We start from the raw sequence: 25,903 nt of genomic DNA, 5'->3' as shown, positions 1-25,903 counted from the left end.
GTTTTTAATGTATTCAGCATGTGTGTGTGTGTGTGTGTGTGTGTGTGTGTGTACAAATAACAAGGAAATCAAAATTATAGCAGAGGTTTATTCACAGAAGCAAAGAAAGAAAGGGGAAAGAGGGAGGAAATAAATCAGGAACACATCTTAAAATACTTACACTCATTGCAATCTTATTTGCCCAGATTTACATGTGTCTGTATGATGTTCAGAATATTGTCCCTTAGATAATTAAAGATCATGAATCTTCAAACATAGATTATTTTCACTCTCCTTCACAGATTTTTAAAGTTTCTTTCTTTTTTTTTTTTTTTTTTAAAGATTTTATTTATTTATTTGACAGAGAGAAATCACAAGTAGATGGAGAGGCAGGCAGAGAGAGAGAGAGAGAGGGAAGCAGGCTCCCTGCTGAGCAGAGAGCCCGATGCGGGACTCGATCCCAGGACCCTGAGATCATGACCTGAGCCGAAGGCAGCGGCTTAACCCACTGAGCCACCCAGGCGCCCCGATTTTTAAAGTTTCTTACCAACAAGGGCTAAGAACAAAAAGGCTCTGTGTTGGTTGCCCCTTGGTTAATGAGGAGTTTCCACTCCTCAAGGGTTCCGGTCTATCAGGGACCTACACTAACTGACTTAGCTCATCCGAAGATAGTCAGAGTCTAGTGCTTGGGCATCTACACTAGGTACCCTGGATATAGCAGGCAACAACCTGCTTATTTCCAGGTATCTTCCCCCAGCCAGCTGGGACTACTGGTAGAGCAGGAATCTTTCCAGCAGCTCTGGCAGATGGAGTTCACGGATGGCTTGATGACATGCTCGACCCAAGCACTTCCGGACACACAGGCGGCAGAGCTGAGAAAGAGCCGGTGGGCCTGGGGAAGAAATTAAAATGTGTGAAGCTCCTAGTGGTGGCGGTGGGGGACACGGGGAGACCAGAGAACTGGAAGAGGCTGAAATGTTCTGCCAGCTTAAGAGAGGCTGGATCTGTACATGGATTACAGAGTGACAGAGCAGACACTAATACACACAGGGACCCCAGTTTGCCCCCCCCCAGGGTGGGGACACATTTAAGCTGACCCTCTAAAGTTAATTGTATTAGTGACACTGAAGACTGAGGCTAAGCAGAGGCAATCCAGGAATGAAGCATGAGGTCTAAAGGGACTGCATTTCATGTCATAGTAGGCAAACTGTGGAAAGAGCCCAGATGTCCATCAGTGGAGGAATGGATAAAGAAGATGTGGTATATACATACAATGGAATGTTACTCAGCCATCCAAAAGAAAGAATCTTGTCATTTCCAACAATGTGGGTGGAACTAGACGGTATTATGCTTAGGGAAATAAGTCCATCAGAGAAAGACAAATACCATATGATTTCACTCATGTGCAATTTAAGAAACAAAACAGATGAACAAAGGGGAAGGGAAAGAAAAATAAAATAAGATGAAACCAGAGAGGGAGGCAAACCATAGAGACTCTTAACTAAAGGAACAAATTGAGGGTTGCTGCAGGGGAGGTGGGGGGGAGAGTAACTGGGGGATGGGCATTGAGGAGGGCATGGGATGTAATGAGCACTGGGTGTTCTATGCAACTGATGAATCACTGAACTCTACCTCTAAAATGAATAATACACTATGTGTTAATTAAATTGAATTTCAATAAAAAATTTGAAAAATAAATAAAGGGCACACACTCCCTTCATGCACTGTACGTGTCAATGAATGTGATAATGCTGGCTGAGGAGAAAACCTGAATAGAGGCCCTCAGCAGGCAGGAGCCTGAGACAGAGCTGCCAAGCAAGGGCTAAGTGACGACTGGGTATTGGGGCCTGTGTGGTCACAGAGGCCTCCAGGACCTCCTGGCTCAGGCCGCTCACAAGGTGGTGCTGGCTAGGTGCCAAGTCCTACTAGGAGAGGCCCTCCATTTGCGCTGGGCTCCCAGCTCAATAGAGGACCTAGCGAACGGACTCAACTCGCTTAACCCCCATTATGCCCAGGACCTTAGTGTCAAGGAGGTTCATGGAGTCATCACCCCCATGGCTTTGAGGAAAGTAATGAGAGCCAAAATATGGTTGAGTAGGACAAAGGAGATTAAGGTGGAATACTAATTATACCGAGGTATTTGTAATGTCCCATTATTCCCTGACCTGAATGTACTGGTAAAGATCTCTTCAGGTAGACCTGTGTGGTTAGCAGATGACACAAAGTTGTCCTTGTCAAGAAGATCCTACTGTACCAGGATCTCGCACCCCACGAGAAATGGCGCACTGCATAAGCAAATGACGAGATCACATTTGGTTTGATGTTTCCAAGGACCAGCCATGTGATAGAAAGAGCAAATAACTGCTCTCAGTTAAAATCTTCGGCAGCAAGAATGGAAAGTCTCTCTACCCGTCACCCAATTAAAGCTCCTCTGGAAAACAGTAATGCAGACAGATTGTCCAGTTTGCTTACAGGAGCTCAGATACCAGAGTGACTTCTGACAGAGCTGGTGTTCATCCTTCCGGAGGAAGCCACTGTATTTTTGACAACAGAAGATAGAAGAACCCAGTTAGAAGAAATCTAAATCCTGGACCTGGAAACATTTTTGATGGAAAAAAAGAGGAGATATGACAGGTGCTATAGGACATCTTCTCAGCTGAGAGTTGGGAAGGGACCCGGCATTTCCAAATGGGGAGCTAGAAAGGAAGATCGTGATTCTTCAAGTGGAGATTCAACTAAAAGAGTAATCACAAATGATCTAGACTACCGGAGATCATCTAGACCAGTGGTACTCCAAGCGAGGCCTCAGATCAGGGGTGGCAACAGCATCACCTGGGAACCCGGTGGGTGCGCTGAGTCTAGACCCCAACGCAGACCTCCTGGATCCAAATCTACATTTTAATGAGACACCCCCCCTTGGTGATTCATACTCACAGCAGAACTCAGGAAGCATGGACCTCAAACGTATGCCTAGAATTATTGAACCAAGCATTCTACTTGGAAGGTGTTAGAAGACGAGATGATTTCCTAAATGGGAACTGGTGAGTAGAGTAAAAACCGTCTCCCCCAGAAACTGTTTCAGAAGGTTTGGGATAGGACCGGCACGACATAAGAGTGCATGTTGAGGTCAGACTGCTGGGCTGGAATCCTAGTTCTTCTGAGGAGTCACACGGCCTTCGGCAAGCCGTTGTCTTCAGATTTCTCTTTTCCCGTCCGGAGCTGGGCTACCACCAGTTACTCGAAAGTTTCCCTGCTTTCAAGTTTTCACAACTCAGGGAGATTCATCTTGGTTTCCAATTTAGCTCAGTGCCTGACACATGCATAAAGCTGAATAATTACTATTATTTCTTAAGAGTCTCCCAGGCACACAAATGATCAGGACAGGCTCGGGTGAAGTTCTCTTTCTGTGCGGACTTCGCTTGGCTCACTTCTGAATCTGGAACGCAGCACACTTTAGAGATTTGCCTTCTCTCCTCTGGCATCCATAGCTCCATTAGCTCACAGTGGAAATGGGAGCAAGGCAATGGAGGGCTCAGAGCCAGGTACTCCCCGAGCTGGAGAAACAGATCAGGCAAGCAACTTTGCCGTCTAGTCCAGCGTCTGAAATACACACTCTGTGTCCACCCTACAGCCTCTAGCTCAAGTACCGCTAATTCCCCCAAATACGGCAAAGCAGACTTCTGGTCTACAAAGTTACGCACATAGACCAGGACAGGTGTGGCAGCTCAACCTCCTCATGGTGAAAACCAAGTTCTTGGATTCTTTTCTCCTTATGGAAAATACACCGTGACATACCAGCCATGTATAAAGGCCATTCTGTGATAAGTGAACAGACAAAACCTATAAGATCTCACCCCAGCAATGCAAGTGAGACCCGCCGCCTACCACATGCTACTTGCAATCAAATCAAGAGAAGAACAAAGGTAGGGAAGCCTGGAGGTGAGACAGGAAGGAGAGAGAGCCAATGTGCTTATGGAGGAGAAGTGGACACCCAGCCCGTTCCTTACCCTCCCGGAGCAGGAGTGCCTGCTCCACGCTGCTGTTGGGAGTGGCCAGATCCAGCGCGCTTTTGCCCTCTGCGTTTCTGCACTTTAGGGGGGCCCCGTAGTCGGCCAGCAGGTGGATGACCTCCGCACTGGACCGCCTCGCTGCTGCGTGCAGGGGAGTGTCCAGACGTTGGCCGCGGTCCACACTGGCTCCTGAAGAGAGCAGATGGCCACAAGCCAGCATAAAATGTTACCATGGGAACACCAAGGGTCAAAAATACAGTAGCTCAGATCAAGGCATCTGAATTGTCATGACGTGTTTGACAGATCTTTGAAAATATATGACATATGCCAAGAACCTCAGCCACAGCTACTCAGACTACGTAAAGCTATTTTGATGAGAAAAGTGAAGAAAGGTAATTTTAGTCATTCAGAATACGTTACTTGCTTTCCCGTATGAACTGTGTGGCAAGTACAATTAAATATTTGCATTGCCTTTTACACAGAATTATTATTTTGGGTTTTGGCAAAGGGTAAAGTGAAGTTTCTTTGGTATTTCTCTTATTCTGGGCTCAAAAAAAAAAAAGATTTCTGAATTACTACAGGGAGTAGTAACTGATGGGGGATGAAAAAGAGAAAAAAATATCTTAGAGATAAAAATTCTTATTTAAAGGTTCATAGTACAGACTCTACCTTTATGTCAGTAGCTAAGTTTGGAGAACCTTTAACCAAGTAATACTTCAAAACACTCTACTTTTTCCTGGACTCTCAGTTTCTATTATGCCTTTTAGAATTAAAAAGGTTACTAAGGGGGCACGGGGGTGACTCAGTCAGGTAAGCGTCCGACTTTTGACTTCAGCTCAGGTCATGATCTCAGGGTCGTGAGATCGAGCCCTGCGTTGGGCTCCCTGCTCAGCAGGGAATCTGCTTGGGATTCTCTCTCCCCCTCTCTCTGCCCCTCCCCTCATGCTCACTGTCTCTCTCTCTCTCAAATACATTTTGAAATCTTTTTTAAAAAATAATTTTTTTAAAAATTAAAAGGTTACTAAGGATCTTAGAAGGATTGATCTAAAGGAGTCGATGGCAAATGTCTGTTATTTTTGCTATCTGGCATCTTCCTAATAACCACACCTAGATTTCCATCTGGGGAAATATCCCTTGTGATTCCCAATTCATGTGCTTCCAGTGAAACCCAACAACTTCAGTCTAGACTGAAATTTAGGCCTAAGCCAATCAGCGCATTGTACTCCTCTGGCCACCATGACTGGCTCAGAGACAGGCATGTGACTCAAAAAGATCCAATGAAATAAAATTGTTTTTTCCCACTAGGACATATGGGAAAGAAACTCTAATTCTCTCTTGAAACCACCAAGGACAAGCATACCAGGTAAATGGAGCCAATATCAAAGGAAGCAGATACTCATTTCTCTAAAAGTTCTGTGATTTCAAGCATTCAGACAACAAATACTGTCAGGATTTTGTCCAGCCTGACAAGAACTTTGTCTTTAAAGCCATGGGAAACCAACAAAGAGGTTCCTTTCATAAAAAAGCTTTCTGGAAGTTACCTAATTCTAGAAGTTTCTTCACACAGTCTACCCTCTGGTAGGTGCAGGCCACATACAGGGGAGTTCCAAGCTGAGGCAGTTCTTGGTCAATGTTAACGTTATTTGCCAGCAGGATCTCCATGCACTCTCTATGACCTGGTGGGGGAAACAAGATAACCTTACTCAAGTGAGGGAAATATTGACTATTTATAGAACTATAGAATTGCTTATCTGGAATGGGCTTTAGAAATAACCTAGATTTTTTTTAAGCAGAAAAACAAATTGGGGGAGGAGGGGAAATCTTCGGAAACTCCAAAATCAAAACCATTAAAAAGAAAAGCAAGCTCATAGCTCCTCGCTCAAATTCCCCTTTGCCACCTTGAGATACCTTCCAACTAGACGAAGGGCTCCAAGGAGCTAAGCTGAAATCACTCTCTACAATGAAGCCAGTTTATAAACAGAGGCTGCAAGGTGCAGAGGGGTGAACGACTCATCCAACTGCCCCCCTGAAAAGCCAGCACTCCGATGCAAGGCCCAGCTCCGATCCCTCTCTGCTACAAATCTCTCACTCTCTGCTTCATCCAGGTATGGTCGTCCCTCCTTATTTTGGTTAATCTGGAAGACACTTTTGAGAATAAAAAGCCTTCAAAATAGAATATATTTAACTGCACCTTTAAATCCTCAAATATAAGATATATTTAATTGCGCTTTCCCATCTGGTGGCTAACAAGAAGTATATAGACAAGCGTTGTCTTTGGAGAGGCTGCCCAATGAACAGACTGGGTTAATTTGCAACATACCAATGATTTGATCAGGAGCAAATACTTCTGAGGAATCGATGGGAGCTTATAAAGAAGTTGTTCTCTTTGAAGATCTAAGTGTTTTCTTAAAAAACAACTCTTACCATCACTTTACCAGTCTTTTCTTTATAACATAAAAGCAAGCTTCATCTCAAACCTGGCTGATTTGTCAGAAATGCTAAATTAAGTAGAAATATGCATTAAAATGTACAAATTAGGATCCTATGGATCCAAACTATCTGTTCACATAAGTAAATATTATACTGGGATTATGGCATCAATACGTCAAAGTATGGACTCAGACTGACCTAGTCTGTTCGCAGAGGTTTAAGGAATCCAGAAATAATATGTAATCAGTACCTCAAAACTGCCTGGGTATCTAATAAACATTTTTAAATAATTCCTGCCCTTTTAATTTTTTCTTTCTTTTTCTTTGCAGAAGAAACTGAGCCTGGTCTGAGTTAAACTCAAGTACTCACAGGAAGTTTTATAAAATTAACATATAAAAGATTAGCACTAATATCACAGTATCTAAAACAATGAATTTGCTCTTCTTTCTTCCATTCTGTGGATATTGGTCTCCAACATGCTTGTAGATACAGACCAAAAAATACATAGAGACCCATGAGTTGATGTGTTTATGATAAGTTTGTATATATTTTGTAAGTACGTAGATACCAAACACTCCCAATATAAAACCATCCAAGTACCACAGAATAGCTTCAGTAATTCAAATCATTCCCAATATTAATCAATTTTTAAATATTTGGATGGAAATGCAACTAACAGACGAATCTTTACTTCAAGTCAACATTAAAAAAATTTTTTAAAGACTTTTAGATCATTTCCAAAGTAGACCATGTCCCTTCAACTTAAAGCATGTACTTGGAGTTTGGGAAATGGCCGGCATCAGTTATTTAATCAATAAATGTTTATTAAATATGTTTAAGACATGAAAATCATAGATACATTGAGATTTGGGTCTTTTGTTTCATTTAAATTAATCCACAAAGGGGAAAAGAAAAAGACAAAAAGCCAGACTCAAATACAGAGAACACACCGCCAGTTGCCAGAGGGGAACGGGGTGGGGGGCTGGGTGAAACAGGTGAGGGGGACGAAGGGTACACGTGGGATGAGCACGGGGTGGGGAATGGGCGTGTTGGATCACTATATAGTACACCTGAAACGAATACAGCACTGTGCGTTAACTATACCTCAACTGTTAAAAAACGGGGAAAAAATAAAAGCACAGAAAAAAAAATCCACTGCAAAAGAAAATTACCAAGTGACATGTTTAATAACCCGGGGCAAATCTTTCATTATTGCCTTTGGAAATAAAGACTTTCATCCCCAATTAGACCAGCAAAGATCACTGTTCCACGGTGTTCTAACTTCCCCATTTTATTTCTTATCTCAGTAAAAGAGAATAACTCCACCACTGGGTAACAGAAATGTTGCTTTCTCAGTGTGACCTTTGACAAATGGCCTTGGCCTTTCAGTGACATCTTCTTGTTCACGTCTAGGCGATGCATGGAGTTTTTAAAGACCTTCATCTTACTCTCTTCCTCCTTTCAAAAGTAACTGAGAATACAGGCGTCTAGAATCAACTTCAAGGTTTCTAAAGGCACGCTTTTTAAAGTTGCAACTTTTTTTCAATAACTAATGGCCCTGAAGTCAGCAGCTCATCTAGAAAGAGTATGTTGCTTGTTGTGGACAACTACGTTTAATCTTCCATTAAGAATCCGATCAGCCTTGGCTTTCAGACGCTTTCATAATTTATTTTAGTGGTCGAGGTTTTATGGGCTTTGGGAGATGAGCTGTTCTCTTCTAGTAAAGACAGAGACATTAGCAAAGTACTGCTCATGGAAGTCACCCCTACAGTCCTGACCGGGCCAGCTGCCCCCAAAACACCAGCAAAGAGCTTCCAAAAAGGGCTGCCGAGAGACTGACTCCCCAGGAAATGCGACGTCTGAGACAAAAACCCATTCCCAGGTCCGAAGAAGGGCGGTTGGATGCCCCACCAGCATTTCCAGAAGATTCGGGCACTCTGAAGCTGCTGCTCTGTGTGCCCTAAGCCACACAGAGCCTACCAGTGACTCTGGGCATTTCTCGCATGATGACACGGTACCGCTGACTCGTGCAGTTCGCAGTGAGCCTACCAATGTGGTGTGTGCAACGTGACGGCCCACTTACCTCTCTTCACTGCCTCATGGATGGGTGAGGCCAAGTGCACTTCCAGCTGAGCCTTGGCTCCAAACTCCAGCAGCACGTTGACACACGCAGCACTGCCGCTCCGGCAGGCATTGAATAGCGGTGTGGCTCCGTGCACCGTCACTCCGTTGACCTGATGGTAAGAAAGAGACGCAGAGAATTTGCCAGTTTTCTCTCTCTGTTTCCAAGCGTGTATTCCTGGGCATCTGCCTGGAGGAATGTCCCAGGCTGGTGAGTGAGCGAGGGCCCCCACATCATTACGGTATTACATTTTTTTAGATATACCAGTAGCCTATCAACTATCACCTCTAAGTAATATCCCAAGTGGCAAAATGGGAGAAAGCTTTTCAAATGTATTCAGGGGTATTCCAGAACTTCTAAGGAGCCTCCTAATCATTGAGGAGTTGTCCTGTTTGGTGGTTAAGAACATGGCTTCTGGAATCATTAGCTTGTGTTCAAATCCCAGCGCCCTCTCTTCTATCTGTTCAGAGATCTTGGTTGGGATACTAACTTTCTGTGCCTCAGTTTCCTTAAAGGAGGATCATAACAGAATCTACCTCAAGAGGTTATTGGGTGGATCAAGTGAATTACAACATGTTAAACACTTAGAACGTTGCCTCATGCCTAGTAAGCATATAAGCGTTTGCAACAATTTTCTTCACTTTCCACGAATAAGGGTCTGACTCTGCCTCCCAATCAAGAACCAACATGGCAGGAACCAAAAAGGCTGGAGAATCCAGGTCCCCAAATCTGTGCCTGAGGACATTTTTGTTGCCACAGATTTCCTTACTGGTCTACTAGAATTCGTACGAACTACATGTGTGGGCAGTGACTCCCAAAGAGATTGTGATCCAGTCAAAGGCACAAAGAAAATAGCCATCAATATGGCATCTCCAGCCACCTTCACTGCTTTCTAGGGGTGTGGGAGGCATCTTTGAGTATCAGCAATGGATTGGGATGAACATCAGGGAACCAAGACATTCTGGTGGGGAGGCTCTGACAGGACTGAAATGGAGGACAATGAAGGCTTGATGTCAAAGCGTTTGCCTCAACAACTGAGGATATATGCTTGTGATAATCAGGACCCTAAATTTTCTTGTTTCAGAAATCAGAAAAGGGGTGGCTCCGTTGGTTAAGCATCTGATTTTGGCTCAGGTCATGATCCCAGGGTCTTGAGATCAAGCCCCGAGTATGGCTCCCTGTTCAGCCGGTAGTCTGCTTGTCCCTCTCCCCCTGCCCCTCCCCCTACTCATTCTGTCTCTCTCTTTCTCAAATAAATAAATACATAAAATCTTTTAAAAAAGAAACAATAAAAGATATTTCTCTACAGTGCCAGGATAGCCCCTGTTAAATTGGAAAGTTCAAGAGGAGATGCTAAGGTGGAAGAGACAGGCAAGGACAGGCCAAAACGTGTGTGAATTCATACAGTCTAGGGATTTCTAACCTATTTACACTTTTACCAAAAAACATTCAGTAGGGCTGGTTTCATTTGATTTGTTCTTATGAGAATCATCCTCATCTTCATTCTGAAAGTCTTCAAATTTGATTTCCTAAGTTTCTCAGTTCAGGTCAGCAAACATTTATTGAGCACCTATTAGGCACCAGGGTTTCAGAAGCCAAGGCTAGTAAGAAAATGGCTTTAGATCACCCTTAGAAGCAAGACAAAAGAGAGTACAGACTTGAGAAATATTTTGGCAGGAAAAGGAGCAGGATGTGGGCATTAATTAGTGGGGGAGAGAGAAGATCTAGGCTGAGCCCAGGTTTGGAACATGGAAAGCAAGAATGTATGTCGCCAGGTCTCTGAGGAGGGGCCGTCCCCCAGGGAGGAATATCCTAACCAAAGCTTCGGATGCACTGAGTTTGAGAAAACCATAGGGCTGCCAATTTTGAAGAATTTTCTTTTTTTTTTTTAAAGATTTTATTTATTTATTTGACAGAGAGAGAGAGATCACAAGCAGGCAGAGAGGCAGGCAGAGAGAGAGAGAGAGAGAGGAGGAAGCAGGCCTCCTGCTGAGCAGAGAGCCCGATGTGGGGCTCGATACTAGGACCCTGGGATCATGACCTGAGCCGAAGGCAGAGGCTTAACCCACTGAGCCACCCAGGCGCCCCTTTGAGGAATTTTCTACTGACTAACCAACTTGCTTTGATTCTTTCTCTCCTTCTGATTTAAATGTTAAAGAATACAATATTTATCGACTCTTCCCTCATAAGATTTCCACAACCAAGGGACTGGGTCTTACTCTCTTCTTTGTCCTCCACAAAACCTCCCAGTGTTATGCCAGCACACACTCCTCTACAATCAGATGTTGTTTGCCCTTTTCCACCAACAGAAGGAAAGGGCCCTCTGGGGTGCCTGGGTGGGGCAGTCAGTGAAGCGTCGGACTCTTGGGTTTTGGCTCAGGTCATGATCTCAGGGTCGTGAGATGGCGCCGCACGTCAGACTCAGCATGGAGTCTGCTTGGGCTTCTCTCTCTCTGCCCCTCCGCCCACCCCAAATGAACAGATACATCAATAAATGAATTTTTTTAAAAAGATTTCATTTTTATTGATTTATTTATTTGAGAGAGAGAGAGAGAGAGAGAGAGCAAGCCCAAGTAGGGGGAGCAGCAGAGGGAGAGAGGGAGAAGCAGGTTCCCTGCTGAGAAGGGAGACTGATGAGGGATTTGTTCCCCAGAACCCCGGGATCATGACCTGAGCTAACGGCAGACACTTAACCAACTGTGCCACTCAGGCACCGCTCAATAAATACATCTTAAAGGAAAAAAAAAAAAAAGGAAGTGGCCCTCACCCAGCCTCGCAGTCATCATTACATGGGATTTGAGTAAGTGGTAACCTAAAGCAGCACTACCTAATAAAAATACGTGCCCGCGACGGCATCTGGAGCAACGCTTTGCCCAAGAAAGACTTTCCTATTGAGTTCTACCGTAGAAACCCAATTGCCACATAAAGTGCTAAAGAATATCTCCCGAAAGCTCTTACAAACATCACAGCTCCAGAAACAAAGAACACAGGCACTGAATTTAAAAACCAAAATTAGCCACAAAATGATAGCTGGCAACTAAAGAAACATCCCTGAGATTTTCAGAAGTTTTAATTTTACAATTCTGTTGTGATAGCTCATTACACACAACACCTAAGGCCCTCGTTAGCCTTGAACTGAGGCTACGGGGTGATGTGTGGCAACGGTGAATCACCATATTGCATACCCGAAACTAGGGTAATGCTGTATGTTAACTACCCTAGAGTTAAAAACGACATAAAAATAAAATAAATCTGCAAAACAAGAAGAGAAATAAGGGTAGAATTTTAAAATAAGGTAAAGTTCATTCTGTTGGATTGTTTTTCCATATATTTTTTACTAAGAAGCTCACATGGTGATTTTGCTCAATGAAAACAGTGGGTTTAAGATGTCGCATTAAGAGTGTTTGTTGTTGTTTGTTTAAATTGTGTTCTTTTTCATGTTTCCCGATCCATTTCCCAAGAGCTGTTTTCAACTAACTTCAGTTCCCGTTGATCTTTTGAAATTCACCATCGCAATTTTCAGAGTCCCGTGAATTACCTTATCAAATGTTCATCCACAGGCACAGACACTGAAGAGGGGAGGGACCCGCAGTGTGTCACTGGCTCGGGAATGTGCACGTGGACAGGGCCTGACCTGCCTACACCCCCAGAGGGTGCGCTGTCTGGAAGGCAGCATCTCTGTAGATGCTAGCAGGTGCACCTGGGCAGACAGAGCCGCGGGGTGCGGGGATGTGGGGGGCGGGGGCAGGAGTCAGGGAAGGCGGTACTCACATGTGCACCCTTTTCCAATAAGGCTTTCGCGCAGGCTACGTGACCTCCAAGGCACGCCTCGTGGAGCGAAGAGACCCGGTTAATGGTCACAAGGTTCACGTTGACACCCTAGAATTTGGAGAGAAGGGGTTAAAGGCTGCATTAGTAATAGCAATGGCAGCCAGTCCTGGGCTGAAGAGTACAGAGTCAAGGAGACAACGCTCCTAGGATCCCTGTGCCGGAAGCACACTGCGGGGGGCCGCAACCCCACAGCGTGGAGGGGTCTCTGTAGTACCAGCATCTAGGGGCCCGGGGGCTTCCCCCAAACTTCACCTCCTTACCCAGTGCCAGCACATCCCCCTCCTCTTCCTGCCACACTCCACCTTCCTCCTCTCGGAGTCCATGTGACGGATGACAAGATCAGCCTAGCTGTTGGTCAACTCTGACTTCATGCCCTGATTTTCACAACTTGGTCCTTACCATCCCCGCCCCTCCATGACCGCTTTCTGTCTGGGAAATGAGTTAAGTCCCTGCCAGTCCTGCCCAGCCAAGTTCTGCTTCTGATTTCCTGCCTCCTCACCTGCCCATTGAAAGCTTCTAAAACCTACTGCGTGACCCTAAACCCCAACCCCCCACCTAAGTTCCCACCGTCTTCTGCCAGACTCCTGCCAGACTGCCCTCGGTGCCCACAACTGCCCACGACTCCTGCTCCCTTCATCTTAGGGTCTCTCTATGCCTCCTTGGTCCTGTCCCCGCTCGCGTCCTGAATATGCTGTCATTACACTAGAGCAGTGTTACAGATTTCAAATTAGGTAATTATTACAACTAGAAAAATCTCGTCCTTTTCCTAGATAGGATTTCCTTTTAAGAAAATAAGAAAAACAGGCTCATCCACAAGGTGGCAGAAGCGCACTAGGAAAAAAAAAAACTTGCATCCTTGGCAAGGTGATAAGAATCCTTGCATTTGTGCATAAGTAACACCCAGATGGCCTGAAAGACCATCTAGAGTGAATCCCCTCCACTGTGCATGAGAAAATGGAGAGGCAGAAAGTTCAAATTATTCGTAAAACTCAAGCTTCCCAGGGGTTGATGATAGCCAGATGACTCTGAAAGTCAGGAGCTCCTGATGCCTGGTTTAATGCTTTTCTCCACCCCACTGTACGTGAAATATAGTAAAAAATAAAATAGAATAATACATTTTGCACTAGGGTGTAAGTGTGAAGAATTGGGCATGCGCCGTGAAAAAGTTGAACTTCCCTCTGAAGAACACTCCTCATACATTTAAGCACACTGGTTTACAGAAACCAACATGGTTATTGAGTATAGTTAAAAATAGAGAGAGGCGGGGCTGCCTGGGTGGCTCAGTGGGTTAAGCCTCTCCCTTCAGCTCAGGTCATGATCTCAGGGTCCTGGGATCAAGTCCCACATCGGGCTCTGCTAGGCAGGGAGCCTGCTTCCTCCACGTTCTCTCTCTCTCTCTCTCTCTCTCTGCTTGCCTCTCTGCCTACTTGTGATCTCTCTGTCAAATAAATAAAATCTTTAAAAAAAAATAGAGAGAGGCGCCTGGGTGGTTCAGTTGGTTAAGCGACTGCCTTTGGCTCAGATCATGAGCCTGGAGTCTTGGGAGAGCTCTGCATCGGGATTCCTGTTCAGCAGGGAGTCTGCTTTTCCCTCTGACTGTCTCCCCCTCATGCTCTCTCTCTCAAATAAATAAGTAAAATCTTTTAAAAAAATAAAATAAAAATGAAGAAGTACTAAAGGCAATGTGGGACCCTGGATTGGGCCTGAGACAGAAAAAGGACTCTGCGGGAAAACAGGTGTAATTCTAATAGTCTGTAGTTTAGTTAACACTATTGTACCAATGTTCTTGTCTTAGTTTTGACTGAAGTACATGCTTGTGTAGGATATTAGCACCAGGGGAAGTTGGGTGAAGGGTGAGAAGTATCTGCACTCTCTTCGCAACTTGTCTTTAAAATTATTTCAAGATTAAAAGTTTATTTTTAAAAAATACTAATAAGGGGCGCCTGGGTGGCTTAGCCAGTTAAGTGTCTGACTCTCGATTTCAGCTCAGGTCTGGATCTCAGCGTCATGAGACCAAGCCCCACGCTGGGCTCCATGCAGGGTGTAGAGACTACTTAAAAAAAAAATACTAATAAAAGTTTTAAGGAGGGCAGAGAGGGAGGAGGTGGATGCAAGACTTTTCACCTTTAAGTATTACTTTAATTTTCAAACTATGGGAATGTATTACATATTAAAAATAATCAGATCAAATTTTAAGTGCTTAAAAATAAATAAGCAAGTGATAAAAATAACATACAAAATCCACTTGATCATTATTGGCAGTATTGTTTTCCTTTTGCCTCTACTTTCTTAAGAAGTAACCCAGCTCATAAAAGAGGAAGTAAAAAAAAAGTGTGCACGTGCATATGTGTGTGTACACGTGCACACATATGTGCACACACACACACAACTGCGTGCCCAGCTGCTTAAATTCAAAATGATAAGGAAGCCAGGTTCACTGGTAGCTAGAATGTAGAAAGAAGATATAATAAATCACCTCCTCTATACACATGCAGAGTCTAATTAAATCACCTTCTCTATACACATGCAGAGTCTAAAACAAACAAAGTAAATGGAGCATGTATACTTTTGTTCATTCATTTTACAAATATTTACTAAGCCGTTATTCATCGTTCAAGTACTAGGAGATATACTCATCAATAAAAACAAAGTAGACTTAATAACTAAGACTTTCACAAATTTTCCCAAAGGATTTCATAAAACTACGTCAACCTATTGTAATGTTTGCTCTTGAGATGCTCTCCGTGACCCCGGATTCCTGGGTTTGCTCACCGGGTGCTCCTCTCCTCCTGAATGTGGGCTGGATGCACTGACTCCCATCTAATGAATAGACTATGGCAGAAGTGATGGGCCATCACTCTGGAGATTAGGTTATACTAGGACTTGCTTCTTAGGCACTGTCTCGTGCTCTCTCTGGGGGAAGCCAGCTACCATTTCATGGCACAGCCCTGTGGAGAGGCCCTCATGGCAAGGAGTTGAAGCCAGCCCACAAGTACATGAGTAAGGTTGGAAGCAGATCTTTCCCCACCAAGCTGGGAGGTGATTGCAGCCCTGGCTGGTACTTGGCTGCCCGTAAGAGACTCAGAGCCACAACCAGCTGGTTAGGCCACTCCTTAGCCCACAGAAAGTTCGAGAATCTATGCTCCTTGTTTTCAGCCACTGTGTTTTTGAGGTCATTTGTTATGCGGTAATAGCTGATGAATGCAAGTTCAGGGCTGTTTTTCTCAAGCACGCTGGGAGAGTATAGGGGGAGTTAATGCAAGGAAAATTTGAGGGCATCTGTTGTCCCCGTCACAGGGAAACTGCCTCTGGGGTCAAGGCAGGCCCAGAAGGGGAGGGAGTGATACGTACACCTAGACTGGCCATGCGGGCCACCAGATGGGGCAAGCAAGACCTCTGCCACAGTCAAAGCTCCGGAAGCACAACACCGATTATAGCGGAAGCACAAAGGAACACGTCTGTGGTTTACTTACTTGTGCAATTAGAGTTTTAAGGGCCAGTAAACGCCCCTGGGCCGCAGCTTCATGAAGAGGGGATCGATCAGCCCAACAATCTGAAACACAAATCAAGCAAAAGTCAAGGTCTGGAGTCTTCTTCTGGCTGTTCCATCCTGCAGCCCACCCACCATGGGAGAGGGCCTGGGGATGACAATGGAAGCTAGACCACACATTAGGCTCTCTCATCAGCTGCTTTCAGGGTAACACACCAGTGAGTGTACAGCCCACTGGTCTAGTGGTGTGTGCAGACAGGGAGCACAGAGCTTTCTCTCTCTTTGGGGGGCTGTTTTAACAAGCAATAGATTTACTTCGAATACATTTTACCCCAGGCCTGGATCTGATAGCTCCAAATAAGGCAAATGATGGGCAAAGCTACTCACTGAGCCTCCCTGCTTTCATCCTGCCCCCACCTCCCACCCCCACCCCTACCCTGAAAACCCAACAGCCTGTACCCATGGAGGCTGGAGGATCAGGGGAAATGGGTTGGTTCTCTATGCTCAAGGTAATTGTCTCGGTTCATTTTGGTACCAAGGCATATCTATTACCATGATGCAGAATAGGTATGGTTTTTCAGACGACACATCTTCCAAAATTTCCTGTGGGCAGCTGAGCGTGATTGCTAAACATGGAGCCTGTGGGGCCACACAGCCTGGGGTCAAATCCGACTTCAACCCCTTTCTGCCAAGAGGGGCAATTTAACTAAAATTATTTCGAGCTCAATTTCGTGATCTGTAAAGTGGAGGGGGGGGTGTCTAGTAATTTGGTATTTAGCAAGTGCTTTGGTCTCTAAGTAGGCCAGTAAAACACATCCATAATGTTAGGTACTCAAGCAACTTATGATTAATAAGTACACATGGTAGGGCGAGTATTTTTTACCCTGTAATCGTTTGTTAGTAAACAAGACTAACCAGCTTCAAGGGGCATTTAAGAAGTAACCCTCTTTAAACATGCCAAAGGGCAATCATTTGTTTGGGACAAACACCTGTTCCAGTTTGTAAAATTTCAAACATAATTGTGCTCTTCATTCACTGGATAGCACGTGACATAATTTGGATTTCACACGAAGGGTCCATCTTATCAACCTTTTCTAGGGGATCCTGATGGTGCCAAGAATTTGGGTTTTCCTATACCTGCAACCTTGGCAAACACAACCCCACCAAAGATGGGATTATGTAAGTATGAAATGGCTTGAGGCCACAAGGACACAGTGAACTTCTCCAACAGATGAGAACCAGGGCCATAAACATTTCATTAGGCCCCCTAATACTGCAATTTAATTTTTAGCTTCTCTTACCCTTGGGTGAGAAAAGGATATGAAAAGACGGAAGGCTAGAATGAACTCTACAGGGTTGGATTGAAATTGGACTAGTTAGTACAAAAATGTGATTTTCAACATATGTGTATTTATGTTTCTATTCATATTATTTCAATAAGGTTTTGGAGAAATGGGTGATTCCAGGGCTGGGCCACGAAAAATTAAGATGGGCCTCGAACACCTTGCCAGAAATATAGTGAATGATGGGCCATGTCAAGAAGATATGGAAGCTGGCTTGCAGGGGCTTCCACTGGTCAAACACGAAATGACCTAAGCATCGAAATAAAAAAATGGTAGTAGGAGATTATACCCTATCAAATAAAACAGGAATCTCTAGGTCCTCGCTGATATAAATTAATATATAAATAGCCAGGTGGGAGCTCGACCTCACAGTAGAACACCTGCTTGGAAATGGAGAAGAAATTGTCGCATCTGACTTGAGTTATTTCCTCACAAAATAATTATTAGTTATAAAGGAAACATGGGCCATTTTATGGGGAACAAAATTATAGACCCACTCTACACAGGGGATCAAAGTTAACATCAGAAGTGATGGGACAGCTCAGCACAGCGAGCCATGGGATGGAATGCGAGGGCCGACCTCATGTACTCTGGAAGGAAATGCAACGAAGAAAACACCAGAGCTTGTGTAATGTTTCTGCTCGAGATGTACAACCCAAATCCAACCCGAGGACACTGTGAACCAACTGACTGAGGGGTATTTTGAAAAGTACGTGGCCTGTAACCAGTTCACGGAGGGACTGAGGAAAGACTGCACAGGGCAGAAGGCTGATGGGACAGTATTAGGACAATCGAGTAAATAGCAATGGGGTCTCTAGGCAAAGAGTAGGAGGAATTCTTTGTACCACTCTTGTAATTTTCCTGTCACTTTGAAATTAGTTCCAAAATTAAAAAGTGTGTGTGTGTAAATTGGAATGAACTTATATACAAGCTTACCTATATACACATATAATCACTGATGTTTTCATATTCCTGATACAAATGGGGGATGGTTTTATAAGAAAAATGGATAAAAATTTTAACATGGAAAAAATCTTGTGCTTGTATTTTCATGTGTTCCTGAGTCCGTTAAAAGCTGATGGAGTATTTTTAAATCTCTTCTGACATTCATAAGTTGCATAAGCTGAGAATAATGAGATAATGAATGCACATAGCCCTTAATGAGTCAGCCTTGGTTTTCTTCTAATACATCTCCACCGCATTCAACATGATCTGTGTATCAGACATGTGGCCCTCTTGCCTAATCGCTCTTGGAAAGGACCATGGGCGCTGGAGTTGGAAGGACAGTCTTCATCCACGGACGGCAACTCAGCACCCTGACCAATATAAGAAGGAAACCCACAGCCATGACTTGGTTATTCTTTTGTCCCAAGAAAAGCCAGTCTTGCTATTAGGAAATTAGGATACTAGCATGAATTGGCTTTATTATTTTTAAAACTTACCTCCAGGTAGGCTGTGGTGTCCCCTTTCCTTCTGAGAAGCAGGAACCTTAACCACATCCTCGTCCTATTTCTAGGAACGTCTGTGACTCACCAGTCCCATAAGACCCACTGCTGCTTAAAACCTAATGTTGAGTGAAGGAAACCAGACACAAAACAGCATGCGCTGTGCCGTCCCTTTCTGTAATGTACGAAAGGGGCCCCAACTCACCTGGGGTGTTAGGAGTCAGAAGGCCCCCAAGGAGGGGCGGGGGCTGCCTGGAAGAGGAAAAGAGGAGGGGCCGCACCGATTATCTGCGGCTTCTGGCTCGGGGGAGCTGACACCTGATCACGGTCACCTTGTGAAAATTCAGGTAGATGTTCGCTTAGAATTGGTGCCCGTGTCTCTATTTACAAAGCACTTCAGTAAGGAGATTTTCAAACTCGTCTACAGGTCAGTCCACTTTCAGACTGTCATTTCTGCTCCTCAGCCTTCTCCCAGCCCAGGGGACGGCCCTCTCTGCTGCCCCAGCAGCTGCGGATGGGAGAGCGATCTCATGTGTCCCAGCCTCCTTCCTCTAGGCGGCAGATCCTCCCGGGGCCGAGGGGGCAAAAAGAGAGGGAAGACGCCTCCCTGGGTCCCTGGATGAGGAGGCGGGCTTGCGGCCTCCACTGCCTGTCTCATTCCTGGTCTGCAGGCTCGCCCTTCCTGCCGAGGCTCACTTCCAGGCCCCTTTGCTATGTCTCGGCTTTGGGCCACCTCTCCTAGTGTCCCCTGTCAGTGCAGCACCCTCTGACACCCCCGACTCCCACGCCATGCCTCTGACGTCACGGGAAGCCTGCCATCTTCCATTGCACCATGACCGCAGAACAGGGAGCCGTCCTGGGCTTGTCTCTCAGCACAGGACTGCTCTCGGCTACTCTTTTCCCGCAGGCCAGGCCCGGTGGTGGGGGGGGGAGGCAGCCAGACCCAGGGGCCATCAAGGCCCAGGGGGCAGCTCACTAAACTGCCTGACTTCCACCTTGAGAGGGAAATACCAAACTCCCCCCCCTGCCAGAGGCCCCTTATCTCAACTTGGATTTCTCCTGGAGCCCCAGCCCTTGGCCTTCCAGAGAGAAGGGAAGGGAAGAGCCTGGCTTCACAATGGGAAAGACCCCCCCGCAAAATGCACGCCAACCCATTTGCCCCAGAGGAAGAGATCTCACTTGCAGCAAGTGGCCGGAATAGAACCGAATTTCAAGGTTTTGTGACGGAGGACGCCCCTTGCTCTGGTGTTAAGGACACTGGTTTTAATTCCCGCTTAACCTGAGGCCCATTTATTGGCCCAGGATGCTTAGCTCCATCCACCATCTCCTGATACACAGCATGAAATAAACCCATTCCTGTCACCAGAAGTGCAGAACCCATTTTTGCTTCCCAACTGGAAAAAGGACTCTCAAGGAAATCTCCTTTCCAGTCACATTGTTTTCCAACACTCGCTTCAAAGGACCTCGAGTTTTCACACAAAACCCTTTCCGGCAACTCCGCCATGGTGGGCTCTCCTGTCTTCCTCTTCTTGTTCCCAACACGCAGTCCCTCACTCTTATCATTCTTGTTTTGCAAATTGGAGCTAATTGTGAGAAATTAAGGATAAAAGTTTTTTGGCAGCTAGGGAGTTTTTCCATTCCTTTCAGGAAATATCAACTAAGCTCTCCAAATAAATGAATGCCTAAGTAGAAATCAGCCATTCTCTTCTAAGGCAGCCTATTTTTAGTCCCTTGGCGGACTGCCTGGGTCACAGGATTGCAAGCACGTTAGGAAGATAGTTTACTGGACAAATATGTTTACTTGTTCCTGATGAGGTGTATGGAAAATGTTCAAGTACTTTTTCATTCCCCCTCTTTGACTTTTTCTCAGAATATGATTTATATCTCTAGTTCTCAGAATCTTGGAATAACAGTTTCATGACAACTTCTAAAACCACAAATTTCAATCACAAAATCGGTTCCGAAGGAATACAGTTGTCTGAGTGCCAAGTATTCAAGATAAAACCCATTATGACTATTTAAAAAAATTTTTTTTTGCAATTCTCCCCTTCCTAATTCCAACAAGTATTTAAATTACTGGTTTGCTATTTTTAAAGAACCACCTAGCGGGTTATCATCTCTGGTGCACATGGAAAAATCTTTATTCTCTTTATTCAAGTTCCAAAATCATATGAAGCAATAGCTTCTCTTGTAGCATCTATTAAATAAAAAATTTAAAAGGAATCTCAATTCTGAACCAAAATATACACAAGAACCTGGCAGAGTTAATGGTATTTCAAGTCAAACAAAGATAACTGGCAAAAACCCATATTATAATAACTTCCTGGGATACCTAAAATATAATAAAATTGAGTTAAAATGCGTACTCTCTAGAATACACGGTTCTAGTCAGGAGACACACTGTGGTCAATGAACATCTTTCTGTAGGGTGTTAGAAAGAAGGTGCCCTTGAGCCCATCAGGAGCAGGGCAGCTGACCTAGAGGTGACAGGGGGTGTTAGCCCCTGCTGAGGATGGGTTGTCGAAATTTGGAAAGGCCAGGAGACTCCTGTGAGAGGTCACTCTGCAGAGGATGGCTGGGCCAAGGTTTGGGAGGACAACCAGCAAAACTCAACAGGGTAGAAAGCTAAATCAAGGATGAGGCAAGAATGGGCCAAAAGCAGGAAAAACCTGTTGGAAGGGGAAGGACAGCAAAAAGGAGTCAGGATGTTGAGTCAGACAGAGGCGTGGCCATCAAGTCAAGGTGAGTCTTTTCTGAATTTAGAACAAGGACAGTTGATTCTAAGTCTTAACACTTAGACTAGAACTAATCTTTTAGATAAGGTTTAGCATAAATTCTTTTTTTTAAAAGATCTTATTTATTTGACAGACAGAGATCACAAGAGGAAGGGAAGCAGGCTCCCTGCCGAGCAGAGAGCCCGATGCGGGGATCGATTCCACAACCCTGGGACCATGACCTGAGCCGAAGGCAGAGGCTTTAACCCACTGAGCCACCCAGGTGCCCCAAGTTTAGCATAAATTCTTAAAAAAAAAGAGAGAGAGAGAGTACAATAGTTCCACAATCTCTTATCTGCAATTGTAAAATCACCCAAATTCTGGAAAACCAAGATTTTCCTCAAGTTTGATACAAACTCCCTTGGCAGCAAAACATGGTAAGGATTCAGGTTAAGCAATTTATTCTCTTTCATTTGTATTTCCACTTAGTGTCAAATATCAAATATAATTCAGAAATAGAAATACGAAAAAGTCTGACGGGAGTGCTGTGTGATAGACGTTATACACACCATGAGATCTTTCCAGTAGCCCCAAAACTCCTGAATCTTGAACCATGTCTGGCCCAAAGGTGGTGAAACAGATGATCAACCTGTAGCTATTTTTATATTTTTATCAAGTTTGATGACCAAGCCCTGGACTAAAAATAGCTTCAATTCTGGCCAAATTAGCAAAGGCAGAAAAATCATATACCACATCTGTCACGAGAAAGTGCCTGCAGGAATCTCTAGGGGCTGAAGGTGGGATCCAGTGATTCATCTGGTGCTCAAGCTGCAGCACCAAGAGCCAATGACAATGTTTTAAACTTAACTACGTATGTATATATAACTGGCCAATTACACAAAGAAGCCCCCCAAAATAAAAAAATCAGCCAGCCACAGTTCACCTCAAGTCTGGTAAGTTATCTACAAATGCAGTAGTTTAAGCCACAAAGACATATGGAACCCTTAAGTCCAAAATATGAGAGTCAAAAAAGAAAACTCCGCATTTTACAGTCCGAGAAATGATATTTAATGAGGGACATGTTTCTAGGTGTAGCTTCCAAAAGAAAGCATGCCAGCAGCTATGACAGGCTAAACTCTGTCCTGGCTTAGTTTTTATCTCCCTCCCCTTGTTTTTGACAGCTCTGATGATAGTTTACAGGAACATAATATACTATCAGAATCAAGAAATTTAACCTTGGACTGAGACTTTTCTAAGTCAATTAGCTAGCTTACTGATTAAAGGTCACATATTTTCCCAACCGACATTTGCCTTAACCGTGAGCGGTAAAGAGAATTTCAGGTTTGAGCTGAAGACTGGCACAAAATTTTGTTCTTTAATACATTTAGATTTAAGTATATAGCAACTGACTCCCTAACAGTGTCAAAAGAAAAAAAAAAAAAACACTGTTTCTGGCATGCTGCTGCCTACATTCTTATAGAAAGCCTTATTTACCACATCTGGATATACTGTCTATTATACATACGTGGGGGGTGCCTGTGGGCATTCAGATACACACACAGTCACCCACCCACACATTTATGTATACATAGAAAGGAAATTAAACTGAGAAATTGACATGTAGTATTCCCCCCGTCTGCCTCGTTGATGATAATTAAGACACACATTTTTGATTTTATAATGCCATGCTACTTCCAAATTAAATGGAATATTATCCATTTAATGACCAAATGATGACAGCTCGGCTAAAGAATGAATGAGCTCTATTTAAGAGAACTGTATTATGGCTCCAGACCTAAACCCAAACCATGTTTTTACATGGGTTTTGACTACTATCGAAACTTTTTAAGGATGTGCTTAATTCAGCATGATGAAGACAGAAACAATGCAGGTGAACAACAGGACAAAATATTCGTAACAAGTTCCTGTCAATATTTTGTTGCACTTTACCTCATTTAAACCGTAAGGAGGATCAATCTACAAAAACATCCATTCTGTGTGACCGCAACTTTCAGAAAACCCCCGTCCACATTTACATATGAAATTAGAAAATAGATTTCCAGATCACACTTAACTTGAAATAAAAGAGAAACTTTTAAAAAACCAGTCTAAGCAACATACCTCCCTGAAATGTGTGACAAATGTAATCCCCAAAAGAAACCTCCTTCCACATTCCCGGCCTTCTGACACTTCCTGAAACTTCAAGATTCTCCTCATTTCCCCCAGGGAACTGAAGCATTCTGAGGCTTTTAGTCTTTGGAGGTCTTATTTGGGGGGGTGGGGGGGATGAGACTGCCGTCACCTAGTGTCTTCAAAGTTGTCTACTATATTGCAATCACATCGCACAGGTCTATTTTGAAAGAGAATCCTGGGTGCAAATTGACATGTATACTAGATCAAGAATGACGTCATCCTGGAATCCCTATGAACACTAACGACAGAAAGGGAAATTGTGAACTCTGTTTACAAATAAATACTCCTCTATCAAGTGACCACTCCAGCAGTGACAGTTCTCCAATTCATTTACTTTTGCAGCAATTCACTCCAATTAAGGTGAATCATTTCTTGAGAGAACTGGAGACTAAATCCTACAGAGCATGAGACTTAAAATGTTTTTCCCAAATGCTGGCATTTCATATTAGGAAACCTTTGTTTGCAGGGCTTTGCACAGTGCCGTGTATAAACGGGTTTAACGCAGGGTTTTTTCCTGACAGCGATGAATAGCTAATGGATTCGAATTGCAAGTGACAACACAAAAATATATATAGCATGGCACATTTGCTGCTTTAAATCAGATTTCCTGGTCATTCTATTTCTGGAGGAAACTTAGTCTTGTTAGAATGCATTGTTAAAGTTTGCTTAAAAATATTAAAGAAAATAATCCCATGTAAGTCATTCTCTAGGTTAGTAGCAATGAGGTTTCTCCACATACTCTAAGAAAGCCACTAACCTATTTACTTAAATAATAACCCCTAGAAGAACTACAAACTTGCAAAAAATAAAGCTGAGAAATCCTTCAAATTGGTGCAGCCAACATCACTTGCTACTTTAAATAATAATTCTTAATACTACCCACACAAAGCCAAAGTATAATAAAATCTGCCCTCTAGAAATATTATTCACATGAACTATCCAGGAGAGTTGTTTTTTTTTTTTTAAGTTTTAGGAGCAAACCCGGGTATTTTTACCTGAAATTCCACCATAGATCTCTTCTGCTATCCTAGCCGCTTCTTTTCTATTTCCTTTGACGATATAGAAATGAGTCAGGAGAGCCAAACAAACTTTAATTAAAAGTTTGAAGAAAAAAAAGGTAGCAAACATTGTAATAAAAATGTTTTTAAAGCCATAGGAAACAGGACCGTCTTCCATTTTGGCTCACCCTCTGTATAGGTTCTTGGTACTGCAAAATCTCACTGAGTTATAATTGGTATCATATGACATCTATTTTCAACTTTCTAGCCCTTGCTGCTCCTGTTACTGAGAACTCACTCATACATTCTAAGCTCACTGTGATTTGGCGGCTGCAGCGCTGACTTCCACAGCAATGGGAAATGAACGCAAGAAACTTCCTTTCTGACCTGCATTCCTCAGTGCTATTGAACACACAGGATTCATGGCTGGATCTGTTCTAACCCTAAATCCCAGTTACATGGGAAGGCAGCGTTGGAGAGAGAAAACAAACGGGGGCGGGGGGGGGTGAGTTATCTGAAGGGGGAAGAATTGGCCCCAGACCATTTCGTTTTCTCTTCCTCCTGAGGTTTTGGGGAGAGAATGCCCCAATCTAAACTATGACCAGTTAAACAAGATCATTTACTCTAAGGCAGTATTTAGTAAAGGGCTCATCCTGGATGCCTCTCCAAGTGGCTGTGTCACATTGAAAGCATTAGACCACTTGCTCTAATGGTCTCATCTGTGACAAGGTCTGCTAGCAAAGCCCATTGTTCATTTCCCATTTCAAGTATTAGTAAAGATGGCGCCTCTGACTGGAATATGGGCGCTTTCCTTGACCACGGAAGAGTTACAGTGAAATCAAGAAGATGCCCTATGTTCTGAGTGGATTACCCAAAGATTCTACATCTCAATACCTTCCCACATTGGACAGTATTCTCTTACAACCCTAACCCTTCAACCTATGTCGGTGGGCCAATACAAGGGAAATTGGCTTGCTGTTCATTTCCCTCACCTACAAAAATTAGATGAGGAAAACCCAGGTCTCCTCTTTCATTCTTGGCTATATTAGATTTTCAAACATCTCTACAAACTATTGAAAAAGGCAAACCAAAAAAAACTGCCTAGAGCAGACTAAAGAAATCTTACTTACTAAATGCTTTATGCACAAAATATGGGAGTTTCTTATAGCACTCAGGCAAAGTGGAATGATGACCTCTATGAGAACTGGCTCCCCGTAGTCCAGGGCAATGTTGACGTGCGAGCACACAGCTTTGGGTCCCGGTACATACTGCGTCCATCTCGGTGAATTACAGAACCAGGGAAGACCCAGTGCAGTTCCCACTCCCAAGGACTGAGATCAATATACAC

General features: G+C 43.9%; 1 protein-coding gene across 3 annotated transcripts; it reads right to left on the bottom strand.

Moving 5' to 3' along the window:
* Window positions 1-656: 656 nt before the first annotated feature.
* ASB11 (ankyrin repeat and SOCS box containing 11) lies at window positions 657-24,748 on the bottom strand. Of its 3 annotated transcripts, none has more exons than XM_044234938.1 (7): window positions 24,553-24,748; window positions 15,846-15,925; window positions 12,313-12,420; window positions 8,503-8,653; window positions 5,531-5,665; window positions 3,987-4,178; window positions 657-871 (listed from the first exon to the last, which is right to left on the bottom strand). In XM_044234938.1, the coding sequence occupies exons 1-7, from the start codon at window positions 24,731-24,733 to the stop codon at window positions 747-749; spliced, it is 972 nt and encodes a 323-aa protein (XP_044090873.1). In that variant the 5' UTR covers window positions 24,734-24,748; the 3' UTR covers window positions 657-746. The 3 variants fall into 3 exon arrangements, with proteins under 3 accessions (XP_044090873.1, XP_044090875.1, XP_044090874.1); XM_044234940.1 differs by having other exon boundaries at window positions 12,313-12,369; window positions 24,553-24,733; XM_044234939.1 differs by lacking the exon at window positions 24,553-24,748 and adding an exon at window positions 23,486-23,603.
* Window positions 24,749-25,903: the final 1,155 nt, after the last annotated feature.

The sequence above is a fragment of the Neovison vison genome, chromosome X, assembly GCF_020171115.1.
Source record: "Neovison vison isolate M4711 chromosome X, ASM_NN_V1, whole genome shotgun sequence".
In the NCBI taxonomy this organism is placed as follows: domain Eukaryota; kingdom Metazoa; phylum Chordata; class Mammalia; order Carnivora; family Mustelidae; genus Neogale; species Neogale vison.
This window is presented reverse-complemented; position numbering and strand designations above follow the sequence as displayed.